The sequence below is a fragment of the Aulostomus chinensis genome, chromosome 24 (genome assembly GCF_037954235.1).
Source record: "Aulostomus chinensis isolate RoL2024-O1b breed Wild chromosome 24, RoL_Achi_v1.0, whole genome shotgun sequence".
NCBI classification, from domain to species: Eukaryota; Metazoa; Chordata; class Actinopteri; order Syngnathiformes; family Aulostomidae; genus Aulostomus; species Aulostomus chinensis.
In genome coordinates, this window is record NC_141343.1 from 739,885 (window position 1) to 753,176 (window position 13,292).

The window sequence follows — 13,292 nt, forward strand, 5'->3', positions numbered from 1 at the left end:
TAGTACTTTTTGGATGAAGTATCACTTTGAGTATTTTAATTGTTTTATAAATCTGACTGTCCTCTACTTGTGGGAACATGGCTATTGCATTTGAATTTTTGCTATTGGCTAATCTGGTTGCTGGAGGTGTAATTGAGCCAGCTTTTGTAAACCCTTATTTTACAAAGAACCCCTTGGGGTCCCTTGACCTAATATTGAGTACCCCTGCTGTAAGGTGTCCTGCAACTTTTGGCCTGTTGTAATTACACGTGAATTCATTTTTAATTGTTTGAGATGTTTAGGATATATGCTCATAGCTGGTTTCATTGAAATGGCTGTGAAACACTCAATAGCACAACGAACCTGAAAGGGGGCCAGGCAGTATTGGGGGGTACTGAGGACCATCCAATCTCTGTAGGCCCAAAGTGAGTTTTGTCTGAGGCAAGGCAAGGCAAGGCAATTTTATTTTTATTGCCTGTTTTCACAAACAGTTTGTCTCAAAGGGCTTCACATGGCATCATAACAACATCCTCTGCCCTTAGACCCTCACATCGACTGAGGAAAAACTCCATAGAAAACCCTTTTAACAGGGAAAAATCTGAGAAACCTCAGGGTGAGCAACAGAGGAGGATCCCTCACCCAGGACGGACAGACGTGCAGTAGATGTTGTGACAGACAAGAAAACAGTTTACAATGCAGAATGTGAGAAACATGGAAATGTTAATAACAGCTGAAGAAGGAAGCTTCTGGTAGGGGAGGCAGGGAGAGCAAGCCAGCTTGATGGGGGACTGGATGGCAGACTGGTTCATGGAAGGGGAGCGCAGGCCAGTGTAACAGTAGGGAATAAGAGGGGGGGGGGGGGCGATGCAGGCGGCGGTTGGGGCTCTGGTGGATCTGTGGAAACACAGAGAGACTTCCACAACACGTCAGACTCATTTCCAGTAGGGGCTTGCCTCTGCCAGTGGTACTTTCTCACCTGTTCTGTGTGTAATATTCCATCCATCCATCCATCCATCCATTTTCTTCCACTTATTCCTGTTAAGTGGCGCGCGCGGGGGGGGGGGGGGGGCGCTGGAGCTTATCCCAGTGGCTACGGGCGAGAGGCGGGGTTCACCCTGGACAGGTTGCCAGTCCATCGCAGGGCCAACATACAGAGACAAACAACCATTCACACTCACAGTCACACCTACAGTCAATTTAGAGTATCAATCAGCCTCGTCCCCTCTTGATGTCTTTGGACAGTGGCAGGAAGCCGGAGTACCAGAGAGAACCCACACAGGAACAGGGAGAACATGGAGACTCTACACAGAAAGATCTCGTGCCCGAGCCGGGACTTGAACCTTCTTGCTGTGAGGCGACAGTGTTAACCACTGCACCACCGTGCTGCCTGTGTAATGTTCATGGCGCTGTCATGTGACCAGGGTGAAGCCATCTTTTTTTTATAGGCTGAAGTATGTCACATAGACCTTGATAAAATTTCTTTAAATTTTGCTGAAATACCCACTGGGTCTCAAGAATGACCTGGAAATATTTCGGTAGTCAAAGTTCAAGGTGACAAGTACCTGTCATGATGACAAATAAATCAGATAGAGTCTTTCTAGTAAGGAAAAGTAGCAGGCCATTGCCTCCCTTCTCTCTAAATTATTCATGTCTGCTTGAATATCTGAGAGCTGCAGATGGTACTGATGGGATACGTAGTCATTTCCTGCAGACATTTCTATAAAACACTACACTCATGGAAGTATCTTGACTCCCTCGCCAGCTCCCCATCCTTCCCAAAATCTCACACTGATCAGTTTAATAAAATGTAGTCCCCATCAGTCTCTGTTGTCTCGGCTAGCTCTCTTCCGTCATCGCTGTGTTTCTTCATTATTCTTCTTTGCATCCTTTTTGCGTTCTCATGATGTCTGTGAGGGTGATGGTTGTTGTGGTCATATAGTAATATGTAGTACATATAGTAGTATATAGTAGACTATAAAGTAATTGTGAGCTCCAGCATAATCGGCCAGTCTGTGGAGGAAACAATACTACTGGAATTGCAACATGCAAAAAATACTATTGAAAAACAGAGTGAAATAAAACTAATTTGAAATTGTGCCAACAAATGATTTATCTATTCCAACTTTCAAAGTTTCACATGAATTAAATACTATTAAATACCTGTGATTTTCAGCTGCTCTCGTGTGTGTGTGTGTGTGTGTGTGTGTGTGTGTGTGTGTGTGTGTGTGTGTGTGTGTGTGTGTGTGTGTGTGCGATTCATTCTGGTTCATCTGGTCAGTTGTGCGTCACGCTGTAAATTTCCATGTTTTGCTGGACAATGTGAAAACTAGACAGATTTCATGGGAATATTATCAGGAAACAGAGGGAAAATCCTCCCTACCGGTCCTGCTTTTGTCTTGTTCCTGACGAAAAATGTTGGATTTCACCGGGTCCCGGCGTAGCCCGGCTAACATTCCAGTCATACATTCTATGTGAAATTGTAGACACCGCCCCTCTAGCGTGTTACAAATTTCGGAACCGTGCGCCTCTTTCGACGCCCAGGCCCACCTACATATACGTAACACCATAACTGACCAATCATGAGCTTCTGTAGGCGGGACTACCATTAAATGACGGCGATATGTTGCAATGAGAAAGCTTCTTTGTGTGGTATATAAGTCATTTCTGCCGCAGTTTCTTTCTTTGTAATAATGTCGGCTGAATATGATAATAGGTAAGGGAAATTTTATTCTGATATGACCGTATAGTGTTTAATAGATGGATTCAGACACATCATGTCCTTATGCCAAAGTGAAAATGTGGATTGTGATGGTGATATTGAGCGGATCACCGTTTGAATGCTGTGTTTTATATCCTTAACTCGAAGGCCTATCGATAGCTTCACTGCTGGTCCACGCGTTCTATGAACCGATATAGCTAAAATTCCCGGACAGAAAATCGCACTGTAAACTCTGACGGCGTTAATCTCTGTTTCATACATGAGATACACGGGTGTGATAAGAGGTAGGAGTGGTGGGTGAATCTGACGGCCCAGTTAGCCGAAGCAAAGCCAACGTTAGCCGGTGCCTTGGGCAGCACGTGAATGCGCCGGGCCTAGCGAGGCCTTCAGGCGCTCGTGTTATTTTCCCCGATTCGTTATCACCAATTTTATAATACATAGTTGACTATTACAACGCGTATAGTCGCGGTGTTATCTATACGTGTGTGAAAGCTAACGGCGGAGTTGTTGGCGTGTATTTTAAAACATGTTAATACTCGTCCGGTTGACCGCACATGGTCGCGGTAGTGTTAACAATGCCGGTTCGGCGGCTAGCATGATGCTAGCGCCGCTGCCGTGGAGAACGCGTTTTCTGTCATCGTTATTTTTTGACGTCTTTTTTGTGTCGGGGAACTGAAGTAATAGGTTCCGCTGACTCGACAGGTTTGGTTAAAAGGCCACATATCGGCGAGTTGGGCCTGGCGGCGAGGCTCACGCTGTTTGACGGTATTATGTCACGGGGTGAGACCGCTATAACGGGGTGGAGCCAGTTAAAACGGTTCTTCTCTTGTTCACCAATTTCGCAATAAAACATATGACTGTACCGAAGGTGATTTGATATTAGTTCAGGGCTAATTCCCCGTCTTTTACGAGCTGTGACGTGGCTGGTCCGCGGCCGTTTTCTCTGAGACTCAGTGCCGAGAGGAGCCTCCATCTTGGATGTTGGGGAGAAATGGCGGACTCTGCTATAAAGGCAAGAGTTGGAGGGTCGCAGCCCTTAAATTGCATTAACTGGTGTTTGTATGTGAGGCCGCGGATGATTCTTTTCATCCATCGGTATAGAAGAACCGTTAAGTACTTTCTTGAACGCAGATACCATTCTCAGTTTAGAGGCTAGACACTGAAATGTACTGTAGAAGACCAATTTGTTCACCCAGCGCCATTCATAACAAGATGGCAGTGATCTTACTCCTCTTATCGACATTTCAGTATAGAGTGGAGCTGCTTAGTGGCATGGTGCGAAAGTGTTGATTTTTCACCAAAGAAATAACAATATCTCTGTTATGGTTTTGTCATTTTCAGAGACAATGGCCCGGAGGGCATGGAGCCAGATGGCATCATTGAGGTATTGTCTGTGCACTCAACCAGTCACGCCACCTCAAGTTATCAAACTGTGAATGGAATAAACACATTCACAGCTTCATATGTTAGGCTGGTTCTGCTTGTTTGGTTGCTTCAACAACCCCCCCCCCCCCCAAAAAATGCACTTGGAAACAACTCAGAAGAAAGTTCTTCTAAATCTTTATTTATGTATCTCCTTTCATACAGAGACGCGTGTATGTTGTGTAAAAGGTGTTCTAATACTGTAAAGCACTGCAAATAATGTATTTAATTAGTTTTAGATGTTGAAAACTGCTAATAAGTGTTATAATTGATAATATACTCCACCAAGTGGAGCTGAAGATTTCCAATCTGATTAAAACGTCAGATGCTTGATGTCTCACCTCAGTCAATTATGATTTGCTCAAGGTTAATTTTTTTTGTTGCAGTTCAGCTGGTACCAAAAATGTTTTGACTTACCATCTTTTTGATAATACTGAGACTGTTATTACCCCTTAAGCCAATAGTAAGTCATTTAATGAAGGTATTTACTCAGAAACTTCCTGTTCAGGGTGTCCTGGCAAGTCAGTAACTTGGAAGTAGATCTGAGACATCATTTAAACCTCCCTGCTTTATTACTCCTGCAGAGCAACTGGAACCAGATCGTGGACAGTTTTGATGACATGAACCTGCGCGAGGCTCTGCTCCGAGGAATTTACGCTTATGGTTTTGAGAAGCCTTCAGCCATCCAGCAGAGAGCCATTATTCCTTGTATCAAGGGTGAGTAAACTACACCGGTTGTGTATGAGACAATTCATCTCTGCACAATCAATTGAAATGTTATTAGAATCCCAATATTGACCCAGGGTAGTGTTAAGACTGCAGGAAAGTGCAATATAAGAGGCTAAATGTACTACATTGTAAAGGGTTTAATTGAAAGTTGTAAGCATTCAGTTTAATAGTGAAAATAACACAACAGTGTTAGTTGAAATAAATAAAATTGCATATTTTTCATAAGAAATGCAGTTATATTCTGCCCACAATGTCATTGCTGGTATCACAGGTTACAGTCCCGTTGCAGTGAGTCATTTGACACTCAAGCTAAATGAGACCCCACCTCCACCCTCCATTTCCTCAAAAGTCAACCATGACAAAACAGTTTTGCCACCAAAGCTGTCGTACAGGGAGGGCATTGGAAAAGTCCCTTGTAGAGACATGCAAGAGGCTGTTCTACAATGGCAGCGAAAGGTTTCCACTTATGCTATCTGGAGAGCAAACGCCTGCTTGTTTGTCTCAGCCTCACTTCCTCTGCAGCCCTGAAACCATAGTGCGACCACATGAGAAACACAATCACCTCATCTAACCGAATCTTGAGTATTTTAAACCTGTTTTGTTTTTATTATATATTCTTGCACATCTTTATTTTCAAGGCTTAACCTTCTTGATGATGTATTTTAGGCCCCTAGCTGTATTGTCTAACACAGGCCTATTCCTGACTTGAGACACTGAACAGTAATTGCAGCAAAAAATCATTTGCATATAGATATTTTTATTTTAAACCACGATTTGGGCTGGGCATTTGTTTGTATCACTGCTAAATGGTGAAGGAATGCAAGTGTGCTAATATAAACAACCCAGAATGTTTGATTAGATGTTGATATGGTGGTGGTGTTACACCAGTTTAAATCATTTATCATAAACTTCAAGGCACTGTGTTTTGGAGTGTAAAGGTATGATATTTGGTGATAAACGACTGTCCACCGGTGAATAAGTGCCAGTGTCCTTTCTGTCTCCCTTTCAGGTTATGATGTGATCGCTCAGGCCCAGTCTGGCACTGGGAAGACCGCCACCTTCGCCATTTCCATCCTCCAGCAGATCGATGTTGAGATGAGGGAAACTCAGGCCCTGGTCTTGGCCCCTACCAGGGAGCTGGCTCAGCAGGTGTGTGTGTGTGTGTGTGTGTGTGTGTGTGTGTGTGTGTGTGCGCGCGCGCGCGCAGTATCTGAATGAGATTATACACACAGTTTTGTAACTTGCCATATGTACAAGTCATTACCCTGGTATTTGTTTTTCCTGGAAATTAATGCAGAAAAGCATCTGTATTAGTCCAATTTCAATATAGCAGCAGCACATGAAATCAAGATTAGATTTTTCTCTTCTTTTTTCCTCGTGTATGATGATGCAACAGTTTGGACATAAAGACAACAAAATTGTTTTTATACAAAAAATGCAGCTAAATGCGAATCACTTGCCAAGTTTCAGCCAAAAACAAAGTTCACTTACAACACTTAATCAAATCTGGTTCAGGATCAGTTCTGAGTGCCTCGACCTCTATCATTGGACTAAATTTCATAGAAACCATCCACTTGGGTGTAAATAGGAGATCATCCTGCTATTAGGCAAACACAAGTGATCACAAGATCTCTTTGCTAACTTGGAGGAGTGAGACAGTCACTGACTAAGTCAACCCATCTCATACAAGCTCACAACACAGGAGAATTCACAAGTTTCTAGTGATAATTACCATTGTTCAACCTCTAGCACCCTCCTGAACTGCTGTATTGTGATGAAACCCATGCGTGTCAGCTGACTCTAGACCCCTGGCGTGGTGTGGCTCCAGCTGTCATTCTGCAGGCTGGAATTGTCAGCTAAACAGGGAAGCAGAGGCATGATCATAAGTTAGCATTTCTGAATACAGCTTTCTGTTGTGGTCATCTCTGTCCCTGATGCATGTGCACTTATTTGAGCTTTGTCATCCCATTAGAAGTGCTTGAATGTTCCAGGTCTCACAGGGATGCACAAACGTTGCATACAGTGTTAAAAGTTGGACTAAACTGGTCTTGTTTCTGTGCGTCTTCAGATCCAGAAGGTCGTGCTGGCTCTGGGTGACTACATGGGAGCCACTTGCTACGCCTGCATCGGCGGGACCAACATCCGCTGTGAAGTCCAGAAGCTGCAGGCTGAAGCCCCTCACATTGTGGTGGGAACCCCCGGCCGAGTCTTTGACATGTTAACCCGGAAAAACATCTGTAAGTTGTCACGAGGATTCACATTGCCAGAGCTGTTGGCACAGTGCCCTTGCTCACGCTGGTTAGTGCCCTTAATTGTAGAATATTTAGACCAAACTAGCTTCTGTGAGTGAATCTCCTCTCCCTAGATTAGCATGTTCTTCTCTGATTGAACCTCTGGACATGCTTGTAGCAAAAGATGCGTTGCTGTATTATGATGAAACTCATGCGTGTCAGCTGACTCTGTAGACCCCTGGCATGTTGACACTCCAGTCGGCGTTCTGCAGGCTGGAGTTAGTCAGCTGCATAGGGACCCAGAAGCATGATTATAACTACTTCTGAATGCAGCAACAGTCACAGAACAGAGTCTCGACCGTTTTCTCCTGGTGAAGTAACGCGAGCATTGACTGCTTTGACGTCAGCATGAGCCGTAATAGAGTTTGAGTTCTACCATCCACTTCTGAGATGGGCTAAATCCTTAATGCGCCCAAACTGTAACTCGCAGTGCTGCAATATTTTGTTTGACAGTCTCAGTCCATCATAATTAAACCAGTTGTCTTTTTTTGTTCTGCAGCTCCAAGGAACATAAAAATTTTTGTGTTGGATGAGGCCGATGAGATGCTCAGTCGAGGGTTCAAGGACCAGATCTATGAGATCTTTCAGAAACTGCCCAGCAACACGCAGGTAAGGAGGAACCCACTGCACTAATAGTCCTGGCCAACCCTTGGCTCACACTCAGACCCTCTGATGTTGTCAAGTCAGTTGGCCTCAGCACTCATCAATGGTTTGTCCTCTAGGTTGTCCTTCTGTCGGCCACCATGCCAGCTGATGTGCTGGAGGTCACAAAGAAGTTCATGCGTGAACCCATTAGAATCCTGGTGAAGAAGGAGGAGTTGACCCTTGAGGGTATCCGCCAGTTCTACATCAATGTGGAGAAAGAGGTCAGGAAATCTTGATTCTTTTTTCCAGTTGAGTAGAAGTGCGTGTAAGTTTAGCGTACATACACAACAAATGTATATGTGCTGTTGTTAAGTTTCTGAAGTGTACCATTATTACTTTCAATCTGTAATAATTGTGACGGCTTGTGATAGTTGTATCAGGCTTTGAGTTGTGATCTTAATTGCCCCTCGGGGATAAATAAAGTTATCTGAAATGTAATGTGAGTCATTTTGAGCCAGCCATGTGTGACATGCTGCTGTCATCACTCAGGAGTGGAAGCTCGACACTCTGTGTGACCTGTATGAGACCCTGACCATCACACAAGCCGTCATTTTCATTAACACCAGGAGGAAAGTGGACTGGCTTACTGAGAAGATGCACGCCAGGGACTTCACTGTCTCTGCTCTGGTAAGCCCAGCTGACATCTTGTACCTCAGTCACAGGAGGCTGCTGCTGTTGCAGAGGCTGGTTATAACCACGGGTCATAGAAATTCTTTCTTTGGAGGAATGGGAGCTGAGGGAAAATGCAGCCCCCTACCTGATTAAGACTGATTTTTGTACAATGAGAGATTAATGAAATGTCTTGCTGTTTTTGATTTTTTGAATGGATTTTCACCAACGAGAATCCCAGACTGGTGTATTGAGATACCTGTGTGTATTAGCAGGTGTCAGTCATGAGTATTTAAGAATGTCTGTTTAGTGTTTTCTTGATGTGACATCTTCCCACTGGTGCAGTGCCTGGAGATAATCGTGCCATGTTTCTGTTTGTCCTCCAGCATGGAGACATGGACCAGAAGGAGAGAGACTTGATCATGAGGGAGTTCCGCTCAGGCTCCAGTCGAGTCCTCATCACCACTGACCTGCTGGTAGGTGCCATCTTTAGCTTTGACACACACACACAAGCCAGATCGTAGTTCAGCCACCATCAACTGTGTCTGACCAGAGACTTGAACTACAGGTTCACCTCACTCCTGTTACCGCTGTAGATACATATTTTTAGGTGGTCTTTCTTCTGAGCCAGATTTCCCACTATCATATGTGTCGTACGCAAGTCCAAGGTTCCCTCTCCTCCCATCTGCCATGTTGGTGAAGGACTGAATGTTCCTTGGCAGAGAAGGTATCTGCCCTCCACTGTGACCTGGTTCGAGTCCAGGACCCACAACTAATTGGCAGATGACACTCAAATCTAGTCTCCCTTCATGTATTGGGTTAAGTTGTTAGGAGTCCTATCCGAAATGTAGTCTGTAGCTTCACGTTGGCTGAATCTGTGGCGGATGTTCTCAATCATCATCCCTCACTGAGATGTTTGAGTTAATTAATGCAACGAGTCTAATAATGGCTGTTTCCTCCTCAGGCCAGAGGGATCGATGTGCAGCAGGTGTCCCTAGTCATCAACTATGATCTTCCCACCAACAGGGAGAACTACATCCACAGGTAAAACTACCAGCACACCTTTCCTGTCGCCACTTGACTCCTGTGGAACTATTGTCCAAATTCCTTCCAGACCAAAGCTCGTCTCTCAGGTCAATAGAAAGTCCAGCTCCCCTTTAGAAAAAAGAGCTCTCAAAAGGTCTTTGTTATTTACGTGAATGAAGTGAAAACAAAGAGTCAAAATTGTGTTGCAATATTCTGAAAAACGCAGATAGACATTTATTCATTTTTGCAGCCAGCCAGTGTCGGTTCCCTTCCGGTCTACCAGAAAAACTCACTGAGCCTTTAACCAGATCAGACTGGTTGACCTGAGCAGCATTCCTGCAAGAGAGAAACTGAATAACTGTGAAGTGTCCCTCAGTCTAACAGTGTTCTCTGTCCTGCTACCAGGATCGGTCGTGGTGGTCGTTTCGGCCGTAAGGGAGTAGCCATCAACATGGTGACTGAGGATGACAAGCGAACCCTGAGGGACATCGAAACCTTCTACAACACCACCGTGGAGGAGATGCCCATGAATGTGGCCGACTTGATCTAGAAGACTCCACACGCCCGTCGTCACCCCGTCATTTTAGAAGTCAAACTGTGTTTCTTAAATGATCTGAATTCCAAGAACTTCTTTTGGCTAAATTCCACCCCGACGTTCCCTCTCCATTCTACGGGAAGAGACTGCAGCCATTGTTCCTTCCCAGCCTGTTCAATAGTTTGGCCATCTTGATTGGAAGGATGAATTACGGACCTGCTTGCCATAATCTCACTGCTCTAGTCGATATCAGCACCAAATTTTCCTGCAGTAACCTGCCTTCCAGCATTAATCAGAACAGAGTGCAAAGTGAGGACTTGCACGTAAAGCAATTGAACTTTGAACCTGGTTCCCATGAGTGCAAAACATAACCCTTTTTTTTTTTTCCCCCAAAAGCACATTTCAAAGCTCTGACACATTAAATTCTAACTTGGCTCTACTAGTTATACACATCCTATTACTGTCACACAGTGATTTTAAGCTTTTGTGAAATGTGGCTGTGGTTTGCACCCACAGCATCGACTCGAACAGAAGTGCTGCATTTGACCAGATCAGTGTTAAACTTCAGTGTACTGAAACCATCTTTAACACGCATCATGATCATGTTAAGAACCGATTCTGGGGGCCAGACTACACAGGGCATCTTCAATAAAAAGACCTGTATAGTAAAATCACCATGAATGACTCGTTTACCGTTCTGATCCTTCTGGTGTTTCATATCTTTGCAAAGCGCTATTGTACACGCCGCTCGCCTTGTACGGTAGTGTTCAGTTTAGGACGGGTATCGGCAGATGTTGGGAGGTGAACGTTGGTGAGTTGTTGCCTCTGCACCCGAATAACCTGGTTTAATCTCCAACACCAACTTTAAGTTTTTATTCAACAGAATATTGGATTTTTGAGAAGGTGGTGGTCACTTTTTGTAACCTACCTCGCCAAAATGTTTGGAGACAAGGGTGTTTCTGAGAAAAGGACCAAACTACAGATGATATATGGAGATTATACCCCTCCCTGACCCCCCCCCCCCCAACCCTTACACATCTCTTCATCTGTCCTGTCATCATGGGGTGTGGTGTCTGCTGTAGGAGAACCGTCATGTTTTTGGGGTGTATGGTCAGTGCTATTTTTTAAAATGAATTTATGGAATTGTTAACCTTTTTGAGACAGAAACCGTGTATCAAGTTTTCTACATTGGATTCTGTATAGTATTTATTTTAATGGTCTTAAAAAAAAATAAAGGTTTCTCCTTTACAGTGTAACCTGGCCTCTGCCTTGTTGAATATCAAAGGTCTGGTGGCCAAATCCTGTCTTGTTCCATCCTGTAACCATGACCACCAGCTCAGGCGTGACATTCTGCCCTGCCTCTTTATTTCAAGCTTGTCCAGGTTGTGCTTAAACTTTAAATCTCAAGGCTATGCGGATGAGTCTGCACTCTGAAGTCTTCCTGCAATAAAGGTCTCCTTTAAACTGTGTGTGGTTTAAAAATGGGCATCACTCCCTGTTCTCAGCTGTTGCTGTAGCATTGATGCAAACATTGGAAATAGACTAAAACTGATGGTTAAATTTGAAAGATTGAATCTAGAACTGTAAACAACAGACTTGAGAAGTTAGTTTAAATTTTTGTACACTAATATAACAGCATCAGTTACTGTAACAGCTGTAGTAAACTGCTGCTGATGTTCCACCAGACAGTTGTAGCCAGTGCCCTCTTCTACTGTGTGGTGTGCTGGAGAGGAAGCATCAAGAAGAGGGATTCCACTGGGCTGGCCAGACTGGTACGGAAGGTCGGCACCGTAGCCCGTTCAGAACTGGACTCCCTAACATCGGTGGCAGAACGGAGAACTCTGACTAGGTTCTTGTCCACCCAGGACAACCCCCATCACTGTCTGCACATCACCATTTCTAGGCGGAGGAGCTCCTTCAGTAACAGGCTGTCGTTACTGTTGTTCCACACCGACAGGCTGAGGAAGTCATTTGTCCCTTGAGCCATTCGGCTCTTCAACTGCTCGCTCTGAGGAGCCCTGACTGAACTGAACTGTGCTTCCTCCGCCTGCCCCCATATAATATATCCCACCCATGTGCAATCCATCTACATCTGCATTTTTGCATGTCGACTTCCACTTGCACTGTTCATGATGTCCATTTTAACATTGCACTATTGTTGTATTATACACTTGTTAATTGATTTATTATTTAGTTTAAGTATTGCCACAGTATTTGTGGAATGTGTGCTGTGTTTTACTGGTGCTGTCTCTGGTACTGAATTTCCCTCTGGGATCAATAGAGTATCTGTCTTATGAGTAAATCTACAGGTAAATCATTTCCCTCCACATCTTTAGATTAGTGTGGATTTTAGGGTGTGATCGGTGGTAAAAAATTTCTTCCTTAAAATGAATTTGAAGCTCAGTAGGGTTAAAAAGACTGCAAGGCTTCTCACTGCTTTACAGTAAAGTTTCTAAACTTGTGAACGCATTGCATCTACTCTCCTCATCTACTCTGTCCCTATCCCGTAAGTTCTGTGAATGTCCCCTCGCCGCCACTAGAGGGAGACAGTTGATCCTTTACAGAAATTACTTTCTGGCAAGATGATCCGAGTCCAAGGAGCGTCTGAATTTTGTTCCATCAGGGAAAGTCAAAGAATGAAATGAAACCTCTTCACTTTAGAGTATTACAATTAATAATCTGATTGTACTGCAATGACTTGTGATGACGGTCATACTGTCTTGATGTCGCTGGCACATTTATTAGTCACTGCTCATCCGATCGCCTTCAAGCTTGGCATGTGGATCACCGGTACCTGGAGGGAGTTCAGTACTGTATTTGAGGGTCTGAGCTCTAAAGGGTTTTGAGTGAGAAATTTGGTGATCATAGACTGAGATGACAAGTAGGACTCTGGATAGCTTTGAAGCTGTTTTTGTGATGATAAGATGAAAGACAGGTGGACTGAGATCAAAGTCAGAGATGAGTCCAGGAAGTTCTATGACGTCATGGAACACATGGCCCCTCAAACAAGAGGCAGAATATTAGATTTGAATGTGTCATGTAACATCCCCTGAAAAGCAGTGAAAGTTATTTTGGCCGGTTTCAGCTTTGATGACAACCAGCACCTCTAGTCAGGTGTTTAGGTCGCACTGTTGCCTCACATCAGGAAGGATCTGGCTGGCTTACATCCCATACAAGGTGAGTTTGTACTTTCCCTCTGTGTCAGCATGGGTTTCCTTTGGCTGCTCTGGTTTTCCCCACCCTCAAAAACATGTACAGTACACAAGGTTATACCCACCAAGGCATGTAGTGGAGCGCTGTACGCAGTCGCTCGTTGCTTTGTAGACGATGGGTTCAT

The 13,292-nt window shown here is 44.3% G+C and overlaps 1 protein-coding gene and 2 non-coding genes across 3 annotated transcripts; all 3 read left to right on the forward strand.

Annotated features, from left to right (window-relative positions):
* Positions 1–2,580: 2,580 nt before the first annotated feature.
* eif4a1a (eukaryotic translation initiation factor 4A1A) lies at positions 2,581–10,985 on the forward strand. The gene is made up of 11 exons (XM_086198186.1): positions 2,581–2,692; positions 4,040–4,082; positions 4,705–4,837; positions 5,859–5,998; positions 6,918–7,086; positions 7,640–7,749; positions 7,863–8,006; positions 8,275–8,412; positions 8,781–8,870; positions 9,359–9,438; positions 9,826–10,985. The coding sequence occupies exons 1-11, from the start codon at positions 2,670–2,672 to the stop codon at positions 9,968–9,970; spliced, it is 1,215 nt and encodes a 404-aa protein (XP_086054312.1). The 5' UTR covers positions 2,581–2,669; the 3' UTR covers positions 9,971–10,985.
* LOC147238283 (small nucleolar RNA SNORD10) lies at positions 6,616–6,753 on the forward strand. The gene has a single exon (XR_015111930.1). It is a non-coding gene; the product is annotated as a small nucleolar RNA SNORD10 (small nucleolar RNA).
* LOC147238284 (small nucleolar RNA SNORD10) lies at positions 7,275–7,411 on the forward strand. The gene has a single exon (XR_015111928.1). It is a non-coding gene; the product is annotated as a small nucleolar RNA SNORD10 (small nucleolar RNA).
* Positions 10,986–13,292: the final 2,307 nt, after the last annotated feature.